The sequence below is a fragment of the Coturnix japonica genome, chromosome 37 (assembly GCF_054131305.1).
Source record: "Coturnix japonica strain WE chromosome 37, WE-NBRP24, whole genome shotgun sequence".
NCBI classification, from domain to species: domain Eukaryota; kingdom Metazoa; phylum Chordata; class Aves; order Galliformes; family Phasianidae; genus Coturnix; species Coturnix japonica.
Genome location: NC_140699.1, coordinates 1,737,962 through 1,760,976, shown reverse-complemented (window position 1 = coordinate 1,760,976; position 23,015 = coordinate 1,737,962). Strand labels below are relative to the sequence as shown.

General features: G+C 44.2%; 1 protein-coding gene across 11 annotated transcripts; it reads left to right on the top strand.

Annotated features, from left to right (window-relative positions):
- Positions 1-15: 15 nt before the first annotated feature.
- LOC146754875 (rho GTPase-activating protein 32-like) lies at positions 16-10,339 on the top strand. Of its 11 annotated transcripts, none has more exons than XM_085526705.1 (7): positions 16-102; positions 588-703; positions 3,297-3,435; positions 3,945-6,769; positions 7,252-7,450; positions 8,136-8,281; positions 8,503-10,339. In XM_085526705.1, exons 4-7 carry the CDS (start codon positions 6,670-6,672, stop codon positions 8,958-8,960), a joined length of 903 nt encoding a protein of 300 aa, XP_085382831.1. In that variant the 5' UTR covers positions 16-102; positions 588-703; positions 3,297-3,435; positions 3,945-6,669; the 3' UTR covers positions 8,961-10,339. The 11 variants fall into 11 exon arrangements, with proteins under 11 accessions (XP_085382831.1, XP_085382836.1, XP_085382829.1 ...); XM_085526710.1 differs by having other exon boundaries at positions 3,933-6,769; XM_085526703.1 differs by having other exon boundaries at positions 3,665-6,769.
- Positions 10,340-23,015: the final 12,676 nt, after the last annotated feature.

The following is a 23,015-nucleotide window of genomic DNA, read 5'->3' as shown; positions in this document are numbered from 1 at the left end:
GTGTTTTGATTTGTAGGTGGTTTTGCCAAGGTAAAACTCGGGCGGCATCTTCTTACTGGTGAAAAAGTTGCACTAAAAATCATGGAGAAAGTTTCTGTAGGGGTAAGCCAAAAGGCATTTAAATATGATAATATCTTCTGTTGGAGTTGTGGAGTTCTCAAGAACACGGGGGCAGGTGGGATGGTACATACGAATGCAGCCTACTGGTCCCATTGCCTTTTGAAAGATGCTGTAGAGCTGGAAAAAGTTTAACAGAGCACCACAAATCTTCTTCCTCGTTGTTCAGAGGGCAGTATTCTCTGGCTGTAAAATGGAGGAAGTTATTACGTTATTACATTACATTACATTATTGTTACATTATTACAGCAACTTTACCAAAATACCAATGAAAATGCTGAATGTTTTACTTTTCATTTTTCACAGCTCTGTTTCAGAATTTCTATGGGAGTGATGTCAGTCATTGCTGAGTTGATGTTGAATTGTGTACTGTCCCGTATGTGCTTGTTATGTTTCACAGCAGTCAGATGTGGTACCTGGTATGTCACAGTAGTTAGCAATCTCATCGCTTGCTTTTATGGTCTCTTAAGGATGACTTGCCTCATGCTAAAACAGAAATTGATGCCATGAAGAACTGAAGTCATCAACATGTTTGCCCATTGGATCACGTAAGAGAGACACCAAAGAAATATTTATAGTCATAGAGGTAAGAAATAGTTTCTGCTTTCTGTGCTGTCATTGTTACTTACCTTTCTCTGATACTCTCTAAATGCATTTTCAGATAACCTTATCTTACAGGGAAGCTGTTTGATTGCATTGTTTCTAAGGACCACCTTTTGGAAGAGGAAGCTCCAGTCTTTTTTTGACATATTGTTTCAGCAATTGCTTATGTTCACAGTCAGGGTTATGCCCAGAGACCTCAAACCAGTGAGCCTGAACTGTAGTCAGTCTTCCATAAATAATAATGAATGTGTTTTTATTTTTCTGTTGGGAGAGAAAGTTACAGTACTCCACTCCATTCCAGTGGATTGCAGGAGAGAACTTAAGGCGGGAGAAGTAACACAAAGTAGAACTAATGGGTTGATTGAATTGATAGAATTATTTACTGAGATAAAGGATAATAGTTATGATGAATGCAAAAGCAATTGCTCACCACCTACCAATCAGTGTCCAGTTAGCCTCCTAGTAGTGGAAGAGATTGACATGAAGTTCTACCCCCTTCAAAACTCCTTCCACAATATGTCATATAGTATGGAATATCCTTTGGCCAGTTTAAGTCAGCTGTCCTAGTTCTGTTCCTTCTCACTTCCTTGGGCTCTCAGCTGAGATTGACTGTGGCTCTGTACAACGCTGCCTGGCAGCAACTGTAAGCATCACTGCGCTATCTCCATTGTTTCTATAGAATGAAAACGTAGTATTAAATCAGACACTGAAGAAAATAATTCAGTTCCAGCTGAAACTCAGAGAATAACTTGTGCTTAGGATTCTTTCCCCACAGGAAATGTTAGATAATTATTGCTATTTGGTACTGTGTTGTGTAGCTGAGCTGGATTTTGTTATCCTTGAAGAAGTATCTTCCTCTGAAAGGGGAGTAAAACATGATGCTCCTAATGAGCGGAGCAGAGACACAGATCTGATCTGAGTGTTGGTTTCCCATTTTTGTGATGCTCTTTGCTGCAGTTTGTATCTAGAGAGAAGCCCTTGTGGTGTCAGTCTGTTGTGTAACCTGCTCTAGTTTTGTGCCTCAAGGAAGAGTGATCCTTTAAACAAATGGTGGCTGTACAGAGGGTATGGGGTGAGATGCATTCCTCTGGCCCCATCCAATGGATTTTCTGTCACTGAAGTCTTGAAGCACAGGTTAGGTACTGGAAGGCTTGAATATTTCCTCACCAATAGGTTAGAGCTTGGCATTTTGTAAGCTGCTGGTATCTCTCAGTAAAGCAAATCATTACAGCACGAGCATTTTCCTAGGCATCTTATGAAATCCCTCTATCTAAGGCTACTGGAAGGCACTCTGAACAAAGATCATTCTCCCCAGCTTCTCTTCTCTGAGTGGGAGCTTCAGCCCCCTGCACAGGCTGGAGGTCATCCCCAGAACTTGCTTCAGGTTGTTATCCTTCCTGGCCAAAAACCAGATACAGTATTGTAGATGTGGTCCAGTGAGTGTTGAAGCAGGAATGACTTGTCGTGGTCTGGTTGTGCTGCTTTTTAATGCAGCTGATGATCTTGTTGTACTTCTTTTCTGTCAGAGCACACTGCTGGCTTGCATTCAGCCTGTGGTCTCTCACCACTTGTCCTCCTAGTTCCATACAGTTCGGTCTGTTCATTAAAATGTTTCAGTAAGTTGGTCTGGTCCTACGAAGTTGTATGACTGCAGTAAGCAGTGTACATGGTGCGCTGTGAGTACTGCACACATTCCTCTTGGCAGCTTGTGGAACAGACATTGTGCATTGTTTGGATTGTGTAAGCATTCCTGTTGGTCTCTTGTGATGCTTACCTTCTTAGAGCACCTTTCCATGTTTGGCTCTACATATTTTGGTACCTTACTTGTTCTGTTTGGCTTAGCAGGGAAGGTCTTCTTCTGAAGCATCCTCAGTCTTGGTCTGGGCAGCATACTTAGAAATGACATGGACGTTACATGAGTGGGTGATCAAAGGGGGAAAGATCTCACCTTTCTGATCTGTTTCCTTTTAGAAGACAGTCCTGGAGAGGATTTGCTTTCCTTGTTTCCTGGAGACTTGGATTCTTAGATGGTTTTGACTGCAGCTATTTCTGATGTTAATTCCTTTTTCTGTACTTTAGTAGCAAAGTGCACGTGGAGTGCTTTGGAATTGTCTGAAGTTGCCAGGTTGCTTGTGATCACATATGTAACGTGGAGTTATGTGTGGTGCCAGTGATAATTCAGTGTGATGAACTTGAAGGCTTTCAGTAGAATTGCAGCCCTAATAGAAACAATGACTTGAACTCTGGAATTCTGTGTAAAATCATTAGCTAGCTTGTGGTCCGGGTCTTCAAACCAAAGGCTATGAGGTGCTGCTCTTGTTGACACAGGCTGTGAAAGATGACTTGAGCTCTAAGAGTAATTTCCCTTCTGCTCTTGATATGAACGTCAAATCCAAAATTACAGTATTAAGAACATAATATAAAAGTTTTTGCTGCTGGCTTGTGGACCTGCATTAGCTCTTCGCCATAGTTTGGAACTTGCAAAGCAATCTTATTTAGATTTTAGTGATGAAATCTTTTGATGAAATCTTTCTTTTAATTCTGCAAAAGAATCTCAATGGCACATTTCTTTTCAGTCTGAAAAGGCTCTGACATAATGAAGATGTGCCAGACTGCAGCCATGTGCCAGATGTGTTTGGATCCATGGAATTTTCTGATGTAGCTTCAGTGTTTGAAGAATCTCCGCTTGATCTAAATACTCAGAGAACAAAGCAGGTGTGTAAAGATGTAGTGCTAGTTTCTTACAGAAAAAATATAGCACTTAATCCAGAAATTTACTTCTCATTGTATATAGTGCTTACTCCATACTTCAGTATCTAGTAAACCTTGACCGAAGTAAGATACAGATTGAGCAAAGTATGTTAAGCATAAATTTTGGTGCCTTCTACCTGTAGGCCATGGTTCATTTTACAAGAACCCTAACTCCAGTGTTTGGTTTGCACAGAAATAGCAAGCAAGGGAACAAGTAAAGGAGTCAGTGAGGATTTTAAAACGCAATGGAAAGTGATAAGGCACAGTTGATAAGATTTTGGAGTTAGGTTGGATGTACACAGAGCTTTAAAGAGGAAGAATCTTCAGGAATAGTCAGCATGGATTGACCAAGGGCAAATTGTACTTGACCCACCATTGCTAGGTGAGCTTCTGCTTTAAAGCATCAAGCTGCATAAAGAAGGCAGTTTTAAAAGCAAGCTTACCAATTCGTTTTTAACCAGTGATTTTTTCAGGAAGGAAAGCTTATAGATGCTGTTTGCTAATGGAAGATGGAGAGAGGAAAAGCAAGAGAAAGGCATGATGTGTGCATAGCCACCACATCCCATCTGCAGCGTTCTCCCCCTCTGCAAACGAGGAGCAGCTCATCAAGCTTGGCCTGGGCCATGGAAAGGGAGCATGCTAACATCTGGGCCAACCCAAACGAGTTAGTTCTGCAGGTTGGTTGTTTTCTGCTGTTTGTCTCACGTCCTGTTGCTCAGCGGTAGATTTGTTCATGTTCAGTGCCAACAGGAAACACCCAACAGGTGGGGTTTGCAGAGAAAGAGGTCCTGCAGGTCTTGTGTGACACCCATGGAACCGTAGCGAGGCTGCATGTGTGTAAAACACCAGGAATCAACAGAGGTGTGAAGGTGAGCTGTGGGCTGCAGTACCACAGGAAGGGATGTGTGTGCTCTGGGTTTGGATGCTTCTGTGTGTTTTAAGTGACTGAGATACCACTGCTCAGTCTGTTTGAGTGTATAGAAGAAGTGTAACATCCATTCTGATGGAGTATTGTGAACGGAGCCCTGTGGGTTTGAGACCTGCCTTTAAGCTTGTGGGCATCATCCAGGAGTTGGGGATGGGGCAAGGGAAGTTGGGGTGAGGGATGAAGCGTAGGAACAGAAACTTCTTTGGTCCATATTAACTCCTCCCTTTTTTGATTAGGAATCGATGTGGGTTTCTTTTATAAAGAAACAGACTCATTGTGAAGCCTGTGAATGAATTGATTCACGCCTGCTGATTGGTGCTGTTCTCTACAAGGAGCTTCAGTGGAAATGGACACTTCTGGTCCACTGTCTGGCCCCCTCCTATGTGCTCAGATCAGCCAAGTTGTCAAGGCCTGGCTCTTGGTTGGTGAGTTGTGCCAAGGTCAGAGAGTTGGATTTTCTGGGCTTTGAGACACGTCTTCAAGATGCACATTGTGTTATTTCTGATGTGTTGACCTGTTGAGGTCCAGCCCCAAATGAGGATTCAAGTACTACCACAGCAGGAATGGTTTAGATTGGAACTGGAATGCAGAAGGTTGGAGTCAGCAGGAGCAGGGAATCGATCATCCCCCTGTACTTGGCACTGGTGAGTCCTCACCTTGAGTTCTGTGTTCAGTTCTTGGCCCCTCACTGCAAGAAGGACACCGAAATCCTGGGATATGTCCAAAGAAGAACACTGAAGGTGTGAGGTGTCTAGAGCACAAGTCTTTTAGCAAGCACTATCTTAGAGGCAGCCTTGATTTCTCCAGCTCCAAGCTTTGTGCCACAAGAGCTCTCCTGCTTCTAACTGTGATGTGAGACCGTATGGAAGGCTCTGCAGAAGTCCTTCCTTTTCTTGACTGTATTTTGTGTGGCTTTGGACTTGTTTTCATCTTCCTCAAAGCCCTCTGCCCAATTCTGTGTCCTTCTCTGCAGCCATGAATTCAATATGGAGCAGGTTCCTGAGCTCAGCGTCCAAGACATTCACAGCGTGAGCTCCCTGTGTAAGATGTATTTCAGGGAGCTCCTGAACCCTCTGCTGACCGAGCAGCTGTATGCCAGGATCTCTATAAGCTCAGGGCAATGTCTTGGAAATGACACGTACCAGTTCCCTGGCCATCCTGGTTAGTGGTTGTAGCAGTGCCCCAGCTCTGAGGTCTTCTTTCTGTTAGCCCCATGAGTCACGTCTTTGCCACATCCTGCCTCTCACTGATGGCACTTGTGGTGGTGCCAGGAGGTGCTTATTTAAGCTATTCACAATGGTTGTGAGAATTCCTTTTCCTTTGCTGTTCTCCTGCTATTGGTAGAATGGGGTTAATAGCAAAGTGGACTTGGAGACGAATGCCTGCTGCGAGGAGCTGCACTGTGCAATCAGGCTGTAAAGCTGCCCAGTGCTTGCACCGCTTGGCCTTGATGGCACGGGCTGTGTGTATAATCAGGAGGGGTGTTAACTCTTTGAAAGGGCCGATAATATCAGTTCAAGAGGAAATGGTTTTATGTTGAAAGAGGGAAGATTAACGTTGGATGTTAGGGGAAAGTTCTTTACTAGGAGAGTGCTGAGGTCCTGGAACAGGCTGCCCAGGGACATTGTGGATCCCCCATCCGTAGAGGTGTCCAAGGCCAGGTTAGATGTGGCCCTGGACAGCCTGGTCTAGTAAATGTGGAAGATAGGTGGCCCTGCCAGGCAGGGGGAGTGGAGCTTCATTATCCTTGAGGTCCCTTCCAACCCGGGTCATTCTGTGTTTCTGTGTTCCCCAGATGCCTCTTGGAAGGCATCAAGTCTGCCTCAGTGCTGACCACCAGTGCACTGTCCCCATGGGACTTAATAAGACACTTGATTTCTCTGGCAGGGATCTGCTCGGTGATAAACATGCATGCTAAGAACTTAGCGATAGTGTGGGCTCCAAACCTCTTAAGGTAAACTTCTTCTTCCATTTCAACACGATGCTTAGTTCTGCTGTCCCCCAACCCAGGTGCACAATTTCTAGATGACAGTTTCTACTCACTTGTTTAGCTGGGACTGCTGTGTCTCTGATCATCCAGGAGAATTAGTGGCATCACATCAGTGGCATCGCTGTTTGCCCACTGCGGAAGTCTCCAGAGCCCAGCTTGACAGTTTTTGGCTACAGAAATTCAGACTTGGGGAAGTGACCTCGGGGAAATGACTTGTAAGATCTGCCTTTTCTTCAGATCCCAGCAGAGCCAATCTTCCTGCGCATGAAAAGCTGCTTGCATGGAGCTGCAGATACAGTCAGCTGTTGTGGAATTACTCATCAGCCACACAGATGTCATCTTCTGCTCCAAATCCACACCAGCCATGGGAGAGGGAGTAGGTGAGCATCTTCCTCCATTAGCTTGATCTTGATCTGACAGCTTCATCCAATCCAGGGCTTCTCCAAGACCTTTGAAAATTCTATTACTGTTGAGGAGACAGCAGGCTTCTGGGCTTAGATTAGAATATGGTGCCCCATTCCTGGATCCTTAGTGTGTCCAAACACAAACCTTACATGGAGAAAACCATCACTGCTGTTAAGATTTTTTGCAAGCAGTTGAAGCTTGATTGAAATGTGGCAGCAAAGCTTTCTGAAATCCCAGACCCCTAGTTTTTCTAGGATTTTTGTTTGCCTGTTTTTGATACAGTGAGCTGCTCTTAATTGTGGCTGTGTCCTTTGCCACGAGCATACCTCTGAGCACACGGTTATTTTGAGCTCCTCTTCTTCCAGTGTCTTGGATAAGCAAGTCTGAGAGAAATGCAGAACTGGGATGGCTGTGCTGCTGCTTCCTCCTCCATCTCACCTGTGGTTTTCCCTTGCAGGGCACAGTTCTCTGCCTGGGCCCAAGTCTGTGTGGGTGTCTCCATCCACAAAGCTGCTCACACTGCAGGAGGCACAGGCTGAGAGGAGAGGCCAGAGCAGCTCTCCTGTAGCAACACGGAGCAGCAAGATACAAGTGGAGGAAGGGCCTGCAGCTGTACTGAGGAACTTCAACGCAATCATTGATTTTCCATCTGAAAGGTAAAGAAAGAGGAATTCCCTTTCCAGCCCCTATCATCATTGTTCAGGTGATTTCTATTGGTTTATTTTTTGTCCATTATATCTCCAAGCACTCAACTAAAAAACAGTTGCACTATGGGCTCAGTTCAGCCACACAAGGTGCCTTTCCTTCCTGGTTGGGCAGGCAGTCACAAGATGCAGAAAGCCACGCTGGTGTCTATCCTGGCCTGTGCTGCCTGTACCTGGAAACACTGGGGTTTTCCAGATTTCAGGGCCACGCACCTGAAACCAATTGCGCTTCTCCTGTAAGCAGAGCTGTTGGTTGGACTTGCTGGCACTAGAAATTAAAGATGGCAGTGAGCTGAGGCCAAGGAAGTGTTAACGTAAGAGTCAGAGATGCTTTTGAGCTTCCCTTATGGCTGCACCATTCCTCAGAAAGCAGTTACGCCTGCCAGCTCCTTTCCTGCTGCTGAGCCTTTGCTCACATGCTCCGCATCTTGCTTGACACGGTTGAGAGGAATGTAGCCAGCAGGACTTGAGGGCTGAGCTGTAGGAATGGAAGCATCCTCTGCTGTTTGAAACCGAGCGCGTTTCTAAGCTGTGTTTCAGCAGTAAGCAGGCAGTGCCAGGAGTAGGGAACTGCTGGCAAGGGCTCGGTGCAGCTCTTCCCTCACCCTGCACCATGACTGCTCTGTTTTCTCTGCAGACCATGTTCTCCCGGCAAGAGGAAGGAATCACCTGCTGGCAGTTGGTGTTCCTGTTTCTGCCTGCGCAAACGATCCCATATGGCCAAACACCAATTGCAGAGCAGTGCCAGGGAGCCTTCCAAAGCAGAACGCGTGGTCCTGGCAGGTAAGGGTGCAAATCCAGCTTTCAAAGCACTGCTTGTCAGCAACATGGGTAGAATTCATGCTTTCAGTGGGCTTGTACCTCCTTCTGGCGTTCAAGCCCATACCTGACATCTTCAGCTGACCCCTGTTTTCCCAAAGGATGAAAAAGGCTTTCTCTGAAGCCTTTGCCTCCATGGGCAGAGGAAGTTGGATGCTAACCCCTGTGTATCCACTCCTTCCTAGGTGAATCGAGCTCTTGTGAACCCAGAAGAGCCAGGTCAAGTGCTGATTGCTCAGAGAGTGCTTCCATCAACAGAGACCTCATGGGAAGCACAAGTTGCTGCAATTCAAATGAGAGCCTCCCGTGTGCCAGCAGCGACGGAGAGCAGGAGGTCATTGTTCAGGCACTCATTTCTCCCAGCTCTGCTGAAGGGGCTGATCTGAGCCTGCCAGAAAACACAGTCACCAGCCTGGACTGTGGCCTGGTGCCTTTGCAGAGCAGCCCAGACCAAACACAACCCGAGTGCCCCAACAGCGGCACCTCCAAGCAGGACGAAGTCACTGTCACTGAGGAGCAGCCGAGCCTCTTGGAGGGGGACTTGGAGTCAGGCCTCCAGTCCCAGGCACCCGGCAGCAGCACGAGCTCCGAGCCACTCTCTCCTCAACAGCAAAGGATGAGTCCTGTCTTTCCAAGTGACTAAAGGCACGCTCATGCTCAGTCAACGGGATGGGGTGTTGGAAGAAGAAATGCTTAGAAGAGAAAATTTCCAGTGTTCATTTTAAAATATGGCATTTTTAAAAAGAGAAGAAGATAGAATAAGCAGATGTTGACAGATTAAGGGCACCTCATCAAATTTTGGGAAAGTCCATCTTGAGGAAACTTGGATAAGAGCAGAAAATAACTGTTTATGGATATACCCAATCACTAAAAATACCACCCTGAGTGCCAGCTCATGGCCCCAGACCCTTTTCTTCATTTCAAGAGCTGTCATCACAGAGGGCATCTTCCTGAGCTGGAGACCCTGAAGTAAAAGAATCCTTGGTCCTCAGTTAGTCCATGTAACTGATTTGCCTCGGAGCTGTGAACGTCACGGTGCACTGCTGAAAAACTGGCAGAGTTCCCCTGGAAACCCTGATTTGAATTCAGCAAAGTTCATCAAATCCAACAAGATTCAGAGGAAATGTTACAGGAACAACGAGTTGATATTTTCTCTGAAACTTCCTGGTAGGAGCACTAGAAATGTGGTCAGAAGTCTTTGTGGCATATGTAGGCCTCTTTTAAGAGATCAACATCACCTTTTGCAAAACAGAAAGATGTGGCGATTCATTCACATGAATACTGTGTCTGAACTCCACTTGTACCTGCCAAAGATCCTGCTACCTTCTCAGCTCAGTGAAGATTTGGCCTGCTGTCTGCCTTGAATTATGGTATGGTCTTACCAGATTTTCCGAGTGAAATAACACATGACCAAACACTGCTCCTACTTCAGAATATATCCTGAGTTCATCCCACCTAATACAGACAGAATCATCTTATGCTCTGTTATTAGAGTATGAGAGATGGTTTGCATTGTTGACTAAACATACTTTTAGCACCATAGAACCATAGAATATCCCAGTTTGGAAGGAACCCAAAAAGATCATCAAGTACAACTCCTGGATCCACACAGGACTACCCAAAAATCAGACCCTGTGTCTGAGAGCACTGTCCAAAATACTTCCTGAAATCTGGCAAGCTCAGTGCTGTGACTACTTAATCTGGGGAGGCTGTTCCAGGGCCTAATCACCCTAAATCTTACTTCACTGATTCCTGAGAATTTCTTGGATGACCACGTTCCTATGTCATATGTATCCAGGTTAGATTGCATGAACCAAGCAGATCAATGTGATCTCATCCTCAACAATTTTGCATAAACCTAAAAGCACTGAGTTTTGTAAATGGGAAAGAAACACAAAGCAGACGCAGTTCTTATTCAAACTATAAAATGTCTAGGTGTTTCATGGGAAAAATAAATTTATATTGAACATATTTATATGTAAATTTTATTGTACAATAGAAATAAAAGAACATTAAAAACAATGAGAAACGTGCTGTTGTTTTATTCGTCTTCACAATGATGATGAAGAAAATTAAGTACAGAAGGATTTGGCCCAATATTCACTGACTTGTGTTGTCCCAGATTAGACTTCTCTAAGTGTAAACTCAGAGACCGAAACTACTGTCTTGATGTTCAGATGTCCTTTGCCCAAACCAGTGGGGTTGCTCAGGTGTGTATAGGTCTGTGGGTATGTGTGCAAGGGCGAGCATGCACATATATGTGTGTGCACAGGGGTGTGCAGAGTGTTGGAGCTGCACAAGGACATTGTGGTACCGGTGTGTGCGTGCACTTTGGGAGTGAAAGGAAGGGGTTACACATGTGTGTCTAATGTCTGGACTGTGGCAGCAAAGAGGCTGCAGTGTTGTTCTCTGTAGGAAGAGGCCAGTAGTTGCCCCATGTCAGACAGAACCAGTTCAAGTGCTGGCCAAAGCTGAGTCAAGGAGTGATGCTGCTGGCACTTCTGTGATAACTTTGTTAAGGAAGGTTCAAACCACTGCATAGCATATGTGAGAGCTATGAGCAAGAATGATGTGAGACAAACAGCCCTGCAGTCACCAAGGTCAGTGAAGAAGGAGGAGAGGAGGCTTAGTGGACATGGTGGTGATGGACTGATGATTGGGCTGGATGATCTAAGTGGTCTTTTCCAGCTCTCATGATTCTATCATTCTGTGACAGGTGATGTTAGTTTTGTTGACAGGTTCAGCAAGGTGAACTGGGACCAGAGGTACATCCCAAAACCTTTGAGTTGCTGGACTGGAGATAATCTTCCCAAAATAACTAATGAAAATAGTAGAACCATAAAAGGAATTTCTTTATCACTACGAGAAAAAGGGAGGGATCCTTTGGCTAATGAAGGCCTGATTTGGCAAAGCCAGAGACAGTTTGCTTTGCACCACATTTATTTGACTTTCCAGAATGGTGTACTTACTTTCCAGGTATTTCTAAACAGTGATTTTTTATTTCCAAACATGGCTAACAGCAGGTTAAAAATTCTTTTCTTTGTTTCCTTTCTGCTAAGAATGAATGAATTTAATGTGGTCTTTTTCGTGCTTCCTTCTTTACGAAGGAGACAGCTGCTGCATCATGGCAAACAAACATTCAGATGGTTTGGAGAACAAGTCCTTACATAGACTACAGTGTACAGCAATAAAGGGCACACACAGCAACATGCAAGACATTCATTCAGCCTCCAAACACTTCTCCCTGTTGACCAATTCAGAACATATTAAACCATTTAAGAAGGGCATTAAGCTTTAGAGTTGATGGGACGTTTTATACCTTGTACTTTTCTCCAACTCCCATAGTAAGCAAGGAAAAACAGAACAATAATAATAAAATCATATACAAAACAAACAAAGAAAGAAACATACAAGCAGAAAACGCTGACAGAAAAAGAATATACCTCGCAAGGTGTCAGGATCCTTTATATCTAATCCTCAAGGCAGAGGATGAAAGCTTTGTCTTTTCTAGGTAACTTGTGGCTAAGACTGGGAGCTGGGAGGACTTTATACTTTCCCTGACCCGGTGGTATGTAAACTAAATATAGAAGGTAGTCAAATAACTATAACATATGTAACATATGTTTATATATGTTTATATATGTTAAACATATTTATATATATGTATTTTTAAATCCCAGACCTTAAGCCTGAAGTTCCTTGAATGGCTGGAGCTTTTAAATAGTGTTTTGATAGAAATTCTCTCAGCTATCTAAGAGTGCAGCTGGTCAAATCCACAAGCAAGCACGAACGATAAGCTTCATTTATAAGAGCAAACACAGAAGAACAACATGGAGGGAATAGTTGTTAGTTTCTTGAGTGAACTAACCCAGGCACCGTGTAGCCTCTACTATTGCTGTTCCTGAAGGAGAATCTGTTCCTCCCTTTATTTCTGAGCTTCACCCACCTCTACCACCTCTCACAAGAAGTGTGTTTTGGGGGAATATTCATATGGAGTCGAAAGGAGCTGGCTGTTCTATCCAATCAAGAATGGGAAGGCATATGACCTGTAGATTAGAAGATAATCCAGATATTTTACAAGAAATCTCTCCATTTATTTTAACAGCTCACTTGGAAGCTGTGGAAGAATTATCACCTATTTACAAACAAGACAGTGAGAGATAAAATTCCATTGTACAGTGAAATCCATGAGATAACAAAGACAGAAAGTCAGTAAGTCCATCTGCCACAGCAAGCAGCAAGCAAACCCCATCACTTTGGTTTTTGCCCGAAAATAAGAGTAAGGTTTGTATGTGTTGGAACAGAACAGCACTGAATGAACTGCAATGGAACCAAACTTTAAATTGCACACCTTGCTTCTGAAATTTGAGGAACTTGATGTGCAGAAGCAGCTCGTGAATGCTGAGTTTACAACAGCAAACCTGAAACTACTTTGAATGAGAGGGAAGAAGCAGAAGCTAATTGTGGCAGGGTGATTCTCTTCATTTAATGCTTCCATTTTCTGTTTTGCCAGGGTTCACTGGATTTCATTTAACGTGAGGTTCTTAATGACTATTATATGTATCCATTTAGAGTGTCATTTAGCCAAAGTCTTTCTGAAACAGACAGGCCTTCCTGTTCTGGACTGTGAACACCGTGTAAGTTTTGCCTCTTCTGCCTTTGCCTGGTCTCTCAGTGGGTTCAACTTCTTTATTCAGTCCTAACTAAGTTTGGCCTGTAGGAAATGGAGAATATTCTCATCTGCTAGAGAAAGATGGCTTTAGAAACTTGGGATGTTTCACGGCACTGAGAGACCCTCCTGCTGCCTGCTTATCTTCTGTGATTTTGCTTCTCATAGAATCATAGAATCACAAGGTTGGAAAGGACCTACAAGATCATCCAGTCCAACCGCCCTCCCATCGCCGTTGCTGCCACAACCACATCTCATAGCTCCTCATCCAGACACCCAGAGCGTATAGTAAAAAGGAAAGTGAGAAATTAAAATTTCCTCAGCAAAGCTTCAGTCATACCAATAGTGGAGGGTAAGACCAGCTCCCGTGGGGCTTCACAGTCAGATTAGTACAAAACTATTCTCAAAAAGGATGCCATCACCTCTTGTAGGCTGAGCTGCCATATCTGCGGCACCTGCTGTGATTCTGGTGGTGGACAGCTGATTGATTCAGAGATGGCTATTTGTGCCAAAGCATTATTTCCATTTCTATGACATGCAGAACAGAAAACAATCATGGCACTCATTGCCAACTTCTTTTTCATAGAGCAGTGCTTATCAGAGGACTTCACTTGTCTCTCCTTCCTGAGCCTTGTTTCATCTGTTCTGCTTGTGGTGGGGCTATGAAAAACTCATCTGATTGCTGTCCGCTTTTGGACTGATGCCCTATTGAGACAGGAGCTCACCTTCCTTTTCTAAAGTCCTGAAGCTTTAGAGATTCTTTTGGTAGCAATATGAATCAGTTTCTACAGATCGTTTTAGCTTTTGTACTGAGGAAGGATTCCACCACTCTGATAGTCAGCACGCCAGTTACTGTGATGTGCAGCTGAATTGGGCTTTCCTACCTCCTCGTGGTTTGCTGCTGTGCCCGTGCAGAGCTGCAGCTGGGTGGAGTGAGACGCTGTGGTTAGGCTGCTACATGTAGGAGGTGCTAGAATCTCTTTGTTTAAATTTATGATGTTTTGAGAACTTGTAATTGCATAATATTCTGTGCCTGCTATAGATGAAATAAAAGAATGGATTTCTTTTGTTTTTCCTGGAGGATGAGATGTATAAGCCAGGCAACCCATGTCCTGTGGCATGCTGAAAGAGGAAAGCATGCAGATTTCTACATATTTGTGTCTGCAACTTACAGCAGAGTGGTTTTGGTTATCAGATGTTAGTCTTAAAAACTGAGATTAAATCTGAGATATACGTTATGTCCCAACTGCTCTGCAGCTTTACTTATCTGAACAAACTTTTGTATTTGGCTTGATAACAAATGAGGCAAGAAAACGCCTTCCTGGCACTCTGAGATTCCTGCCTAGAGAGCTTTGCTTATGTTTGTTTTTTAAGGCCTGTGTGCTTGAGGTAGATTTAAACTATGTGACAATCTTGGGTGCTTTTTCCCTCTTAAAAAAAAACCTATTTCACACGCTTTTATAGCAAACTTGCAAATGTGACCTACATTTCCCCCAAAATTGGGCTGCAAATGAAAGGAACCAGGGAGTCTCTGAAGACTTTTATCAGTATTCCTCCTGCCTCCTTGTGCTGCGGATAGCAGGCTCATAACTGATTCTTGAACATGTGAGGCTGTCTCATAAACCTGTTCTTTCAGAAGTATTTATGTTAAGAATGACTTTGCACACATCCCCTTAACACCCAGGTCCAACACTCTGGCTGTCAGTGTTCATTCTGAACAACCTAAGGAGGTTCTGCTTTCCTTTATGATAGGTTTTCTTTGCAATCATTTTCAGATTAATGCAGACATAAGTTATTAACTAGAATTTCTTCTATTGGTAAAATGTGCGAACCACGAGGGTATTAGTATTATTTGTTCTATTAAATGTGCTTTAACCACTGTCAGACTGTGCAAACAATAACATGAATCAGTCTCACGGTGTGACTGGAACAAGGCTTTGTTTGCAGAAAGAAGAAATGTGCCCTACTGCAGCCTGGTGTGAGGACGTGGGAGCACCTGATTCCTGGTTTCGTTGTCTGCTGGCGTCATTTTGAAGTGTAGTTTGACCACTGTGAACAGACAGCTCACTCTTGGCAGCTGGTGCCTCTAACATTTAATTCTCGTGTATCGGTTCTTGTCTGCTTGGGTATTTTTCCCTGCTATATGGATACTTAACAATGTTGTTCGTAGGTTTTCACGTTCTTCTAGGCTGTACTCCTTCATCCTTCTATTTGCCTTTACTCTGGCAAGTACTAGTTAGACCATAATTGTGTTGTGATAATTGCTTAGTTGGATTTATTTTTATTGGTACAGCAACTGCTGGTATCAAAAGTTGAGCACAGTATCGTTGAAACAAGGTAGCATGTGAGATAACTCCCAGTAAACCTTTAAAATGAAAGTAAATACCCATAATTAAACTATAGCTTGTGTGTGTTTGCACAGGACGAGGGTGGAGTGGCAGACTGGAGTTGCCCTCCCCAGGCACGTCATGGTTACGCTGAAGCACAGAGGGAAAGTTCCATGTCCTGGATGGCTTTACAGTGTCACAACATAGTTGTTGAGCCATGCAGCTTCACAGAGAGATGGCAAAATGCTTCTCCTTCCCAACTGTGTCATGCTGAGAGAGCGTTTGGTGGGAATAGCACTTCTACGTTGATCTTGCCAAATAATAAGTGGACCAAACTCCTGCTTGTGCTCATAGCAGAGTTGTCCCTTAACAAAGTTGCTTGTAGGCAGTTGAGCTGAGGGTCCCCCCTGAGTTGACATCCTGAGGATAATCTGGTAAAGGTGGCATGTGGGAGCCCTGAGCATGGCGTGCTCTCCGGGGGGTGTTTTCACTGACAAGAAAAATTACAGCCTCAGGATAAGCAGAAAGAGATGGAAGATGTTTTCTTGAATTGTCACAGCTGAAATCTGGCTAAAATCTATACTCCCTTTGCAAGGTTTCATTTGTTCTGCTATCTTGACAGGTAAGAGGCTTGGGCATTTTTGCATCTTGTTTTTTGTGATGTGAATTTGTTTTGCATTTTTTTTAGTATCAATAAATTACAGGTTTTCAGTCTGTTTTCTAGAAGACCAGGAGGGAATTGCTCGTCTTAGTCATCGTAGAGTCATACACAAAACAAAGTTTCATCTGGTTGTGAAGCTTAAAGCGTGCTGCTGCACAATTAGAAAGCAATTGCTTTGTACTGGGAGTGTAACAGCACTCCCAGTTCTCACTTCATGTCTGCCTGTAAAGTACAAAGTTGTCAGTGCTGTTGGAGGTGCCCTGAGGGATGATGCTGACAGTTGTGTTGATGTTCCCTAGCAGCTCTGAAAAAAAGCATTCAGCGCTCTCTCCTTTATTTTTAATACAGTGATGTCACGTACATGTATCGGTGTTTAAATGCCTTTCATGTTGGGAAGTGGGATGTAGGGATATATTCAGTTTCAGGTTCCTTTTGATGAGTAATTTCATAGGCTTCTTTAGAAAGCAGGGCTTCTTTACTAGCAATTTAGAGCACTTGACCAAGACTTCTCTTTTGACTCATCTGTAGCGGACTGTGTTTCTTTGCACTTTGTAGAGGGACCCAAAAGCAAATGGTGAGAAGACCTCATGGCTGCCATAGGGAGAAAAACCAACCAGCGCCACCCCGACCACACCTGAGCTGTTTGTTACCAAATGTCTGTAATGTCAGTTTCATTGGACTGACTGGGAGCAGCCAGAAAGTCTGAGCAGGGCCACTGCTATGTAGACAAGCACTCTGTATGCAGGACTGCCACAGCTGAAGGTGAGACCATGTGTTTGTGTAGGTGCTGATTTCTGACGTGGATCCTTGATGTGGACAGCTGAGCAGAACTTAACTAATGGGGTGCTTTTGTGAAGTGGAAGGAAGAGCTGCACAAGCAGCACAGTGCTGCACCAGAGCAGGTTCACACTGGATTTGGGGAGAAATTTCTCTCCAGCAGTGTCCAGGAGGCGTTAGGACAGTGTCCTCAACGTGAACTGACTTGTGCTCAGCCCTGAAGCTGTCATGCAGTTAGACCTGATTATCTTTGTAGGCCTCCTCCCCCGATCTGCTATAAACACGATGAATTTTCTTCCTCTTTCCTTCAGATTACATAAGCTCAGTGAAGGGTTTCTGTGCTTGAGAGAGATGCAGGATAAGAGCACAACAGCACAAGGTCTGCCTTTTGGCAGCTGGAGCTGTGATAATTCCAACATGCATGAAATGGCCTGATGTGCAGCGATTTAATTAATTGTGATTGCAGTCACATTTGGAGTTCAAGAGTTGCAGTTTGCATTTTGTCTGTGTCTTTTCTGGACCACGTGCAATTAAGTTTGAAATATTTCAGCATAATGTATGTAAGTGTACGATGAAGGACACTGCAGTTGCTCTTTTGAAGGTAAACATGTCTGTGTGTCCCTGTGTGTAGGTCCTGAAGCTGATCAGACATACTGTCAATAGTAACATCTTACAGATCAAGCTTGCTTGAGTTCTGATTCCAGTGATGTGGAGATGGGAGGAACAAAAGATATCAAAGCGCTGTTGCTATTCAGAAACATTCAGGTCTTGATTTTAGAAGTACTACTTCACCTTCTTTCTCTGTAAGATGAAAATAAAACCAGTTACCTGTTGTTTTAAGTTCACTGCTGTCTCTAGGGGAAATCTTTCCTTACTGTTATATATTAATAGATTAAGTTCATCTGCAGGGCAAGTAGAAAGAACGGCAAAGACAAAGAAACCACACCTGGGTCTGCAGGAGCTGAATTAGTGGAGGTTCCCAGCTGCTGCTGCTCAGGAGGCATCACCCATAGAGCACAGGCTTGCAGGATATGATGCCTAATTGCTTGTTCAGTTTGTTTCAGAATAGCCTGTTATGTTTGAAGGACTTTTGTAGAACATGAAGTAAATTGATATTTTCCTTCTTGTTTGCATAAGTCCTCAAATTCTTGGCTTCCCAGGCTTTGATTGGAGGAGGTGCAAGACAAAGGAGCAGCATCTGAAAGGCACAGCTTTGTGGAAAGGCTCTTACTGTTCTGTCAGGACCTTAATGCAGCACTGCACAACACTGCAGAGCACTGCAGTGAAATGGCTGAGGTACTTGATCAGGCTTTACCTTCAAGGGTCAGTGTTCCTCATAATGAGAAACAGAAGGGTTTTTCGCTGTGGGAAAAACACTATAAAGAGCAATTAGAGCACAGAACCCTGAGCTGCATCTGCTGCAGGCTTCATTCCAAAGTGTTGAAGTCTGGAAGAATTCACTAAGTTACTGTGCGGTGTCAGCTCAGACATATGTAAAGTACAGGTAAGGATCTTCAAATACAAAACCACTCACATTAATAATCCCCAGGGGACATGAAGGAATGCAGGTCTCGGTGAAGGCAAACAGCATCTGTAGGCAGAAGGCCACGCATCAGAGACCTTTTCTTGTTGTTTGCTTGCACTGTAAGTGAAACATCTAAAATGACACTCCCAGAGGAGAATTATACCCAGGCAGTGGTGCACAGGCATGTATTAAAGTGCTCTTAGTACTTGTAAACACAATCAAATCAGATGGAAACATAGTGCAGAGTTCACTTCCAAAGGTCTTGAAGTTTGTTATTTTTCAGGCAAGATCTGATTGCTCAGGGTGTCAGTTTCATCACTATCAGGATGATTTCCCTCCTGAAGCAGAATCTGTTCGTCCCAGTCTCACAGGAAGGCTGAGGCTCACAGTCCTCATTTCCACATAGGGAAAACGGTCTTGTATTTTGTATTTTGCAAGTGTAGCTGCAGGAGAAAGTAGATCAAGTCTGTCTTTGATGCCAGGAATGAAGTACGAGGAACTGTGCTCGTTTCCCAGTTAAGGGCCATCAAGGTAATTAGACATCTTGAAGTACATTATACTTGGTAGATCAGAATATTGCATCTCATTTAAATGTCAGTGGGGTCTTTTGGTGTTTTTTCTGCATCCATATTATTTTGTTTCCTTGTCTTTTGTTCTTTCTAGGGCTCATGTGCTTCTGTTACTGTCTGATTCCTTTCTCTGCTGTTGTTGTTTAAGGTTTTCAGGTATCAGGTGGAATATTTTCCATGAGTGAGTCCACAATAATAGTTTAAATGTCTGTGGGATTTTTTTCCATGGTGCACAGCAGAGGTTAAAGCAGTTCATCTGTCCTTGCACTTGAGGCCTGATTTATGCGTCCTAGCCTTCCACTCGTGACCAGCTGCTGTTCTGTAAGGTGCTTTCCTAAATAGCTCAAGTAAAATCTGAGCTTCATAAATAGGGAGCAAGACGATTGTTTAACAAGGAATGCTACTGTTTTCCGAATCCTATTATGTTCTTTATCAAGTACACTTGTCATGTGAGCCCTTTTACTTTCTCTTGGTGCTTTACTGTAAACAGAAGAAGTAGATTTGAGAGACCAGAGGAGGAAAAACATCAGGATGTTGTGTTCTCACTGGGTGAAACTTTGCAGAAGTGTGGAAGAACACATTGTTCATCATGTGATTCTTCCCTGTTGTGTTTGCTCTCATGCTCACATCGAATGACCGTCAAATTCCAGCTTCAAACCGGCACAGCATCACAGCTGATGGTTTTGCTGTTCAAGTTATTGGAAGTCTTATCTGAACTATGAAAAGTAGGGATTCTTTGCTTTCTGAACATATGGAGTGTGTTTGAGTCACAGCTCGATGCTTTTGTCCCTCAGCTGTGGCAGCTAGAAACTTCTCTTACGTGATAGCTGCCATTCTTCTGCAGGCATCTGAATTTGACACCTCAGTTTTCAGGAGAAAAGTCTTCAGTTATTAATATTGCTTACTATGATTATAGCTGATAAGGAGCCCTTGTCACCAACCCTGCGTGGATTCAGAAAATGAATGATCTGAAAAAAAACAAACATGACAGCCATAAGGGGGAAAGAAGAAGTAGAATGTATGACTGAATAATGTAGGCAGTGGCACAGAGTAGGTGGCTTATTACTGTAATTTCTTAAATGTTGGTTGTGAGCTTATTTTGGGAGAGGCTTACGTAAATCAAAAGGGAAGGATGGTCTTTGATCAATCAACAGGTGAGCAACTGTGGGTGAGGGATGCTGGTGAGGAGTCAAGCTGATTGAAGAGATTGATGAGGGTGTAGGAGATATTTAGCATAAAGAAATCTTTGGACTAGGACAGAAAGTCCAGCCCAAGTTAGAATGATCGCAGTCTGTAAGTTCCTTCCTTAGTGGATTTTGCTGGCTAGAGATTTCAGATGTTTTCTTCCTGGCAATAAAATAGTTTCCTTCTAGGGGAAAAAAAAAACCAAAACATAACTGTAAACCCCACAGGATTATGATATCACAGATGTGAGAACTACTGACAGAGACTGCTGGATCTCCTTCATGGAATGGCTTTTAAACAGAACCAGGCGCAACCTTTTGTTTCTTTACGCTGCCCGTGGTTTGTCCTTTTACTCTGGGCTCCTTAGTACTGAATGTGCAGCTCCAGGGTTCTTCAGGAATGAATCAAGTGAAATGATGGATAATTCTCATGTTCTCTTTAAACGGCGAATAACAGAATTTTCATTTCTCCTAAATATTTCTGAGACAAAATAGTTAAGGACAGTGGAAGTGGTATTTCAAGTTACACTGCCAAAACATATCACAGTACAGTGCTACTGGCCTGGTTTTCCATTCTGGTCACCATTCCAATCACCAACATGCTGATCCTGTCTCCAGTGTCAGTCTTTGTGCAGTGCTGTTTTGCGCACTAAACAGGCAGTGTGCTGCCCTCCACACCACCCACGAAGGAGCTATGTGTGTGCATCAATGTGCTTCTGACACATTCTGTGATGGAAGTCACTATGCCTTAGGCCATTAAATAGATATGGTCTGAATTTGATTTTTTGTACTGATAAAGTTAGTGTTTCTGTCACTCTATGCCAGTAGTCCGGTGACTGGACTTAGAAAGCATGTCAGTTTGCTCCTGTAATTGCACCTAACTTTGAAGAATAATTGATTTTCAATACCATTGTTCCATAGTGCTCCTCAAATATTTCACAAATTAAATTCCATTTGAAATGCTTCAGGCAATCTGAAAGAGGAAACTCCCCTTAAAAATACCTGTTATGCAGAGTTTTCTAACTTCCTTGTTTGTCTGGCAGTGATTCAGCCTGGTTGATGCTGACTCAGTTATAACTCTTGTATGTGACTCTTTATGTTCCTGTTTTCATGCTTTTGTTTTATTGAGGGACTGGTTCTTCTGGTCATGGGTTTACATACTGTGACTCAGGTGCAATGCAGACAACACGGCAGTTACAGGAGAAAGCCTGTTAATATCAGCTATGTTAGTACTTACGTTTTCCTTGTGCCTTTAGCTGAGAAATTCATACAGTCATAGAATGCTTTGGGTTGAAAGGGGCCTTAAATTTCCAACTCCCTCCAACAGCTGGTTGTCTCCCACAAGGACAGGCTGCCCTCATCCAGCCTGGCCTTGGCCATCTCTAGGGTTGGGCACCCACAGCTTCTCCAGACAACAGTGCCAGGGCCTCACTGCCCTCTGAATAAAAAGACACACGAGGGTTGAGCAGGTGATCCAAGACAGCTGGCACAGCTTCACCAAGGGTAGATTGTGCCTGACCAACCTGGTGACCTGGTGACCTATGATGGAGTGTTGGCATCACTGCACAAAGGGACAGCAACTAATGGCATCTACCTGGGATCCTGCAAAGCCTTTGGCACGGCCCCTTATGCTCTGCTCTTGTATGGCCCCAGCTGGGGTAGTGCGTCCAGGTTTGGGGTCTTTAACGCAGGAAAACTGTGAACTTCTAGCGATGGTCCAGAGGAAGCCATGAGGATGCTCGAGGGCTGGAGTGCTGCTGCTATGATGACAGGCTGAGGGAGCTGGGCTTTTCAGTCCGGCTTCAAGGAGACCTCGCTATGGCTTTACAATACTTAAACATAAGTAGGAGGGGAATAATATTTTTACACAAGTGATAGGACAAGGAGGAACTTCCTTTGTATGCCCAGCAGAGGCAACGCTTCGCCCGCCCGGTGCCAGCCCTTGGTGCTCCTTGTGCCCCACTCCGCTCGCTCAGAGCTGCGTGCCGCTGCCGACTTGGAGCGGTGTCAGACGCGCCGCGGATGCTTTGTAATTTTAATGCTAAAACGGAGCTGTGCCCGAGGGCTTGCACGCACGTGCCAGGAGGTGGAAAAACAGCAAGCAAACAAACGCGGCCTTTCCAGCGGTGTCGGGGCTCCCTCAACTCTGCCGCAGGCAGGAGCCGCCTTCTTTGTTTTACTCCGTGTTTGGCTTTTCAGATGTTGGAGCGCTCTGCCTTTCATTAGTCTTGGATATGGTGAGGACAGGCCGTATCTGTTGGCTCCCAAGGGCTAAGAACCAAATGTTTAGCTGCTCTGGATAAACCTGGCATTGAAAGTATGTTTGTACAGCTGTCACCTTTGTCCCTATGGCTATTTATTGTCTCCTGTGGTCAGTGGGTGTTTCTCGTGCATCTTTCGGAGGACAGCCCGGGAAGGGACACACCTTGTGGGAAAGGTTCTTGAAGTCTGTGCCCTTTTGACACTGTCCCGAGTGGAGCAATGTCCTGAAAACCTGCATTTTCCTCAGCCAGCATCTAAAGTTCAAAAGTACAGTTGAAAGTTAAGGACAGAGAAGTCGGGTTTTTTGAATTCCTTCTTATAAATGCATCAGTGTAGGTGTGTGCTGGAAGGGATTCAGAACGAATGCTGTCTTTCTCAGAGCTCTGTGCACAGCACAGATTCAGTGCAGCCGCCTCAGGTACCTTCCAGCATTCTGTCAGTCCTGCTTTCTTTCTGAACAGCAGCTGTTTAACACTGACCTGTTTGCCTTGGGGATTTCTGCAGAGGTGCTTTTCACATCCAGTGAGTTCACTTTTGCTTTGAAGACTGCAAAGCCATGTTTTTCTGTTGACGCTGGGTGAGTGTACAGTAAGAATGAAGTGACACAAAAGGCTCAGCTGACCTCACCTCTGCCTTATAAGAACGTGTTCTGCTCGTTGGGGGTGCCAGGAAAGCAGTTCTGTCAAGTGCATTTGTCAGCAAGAGTTACCAGCCCTCGTTTAGA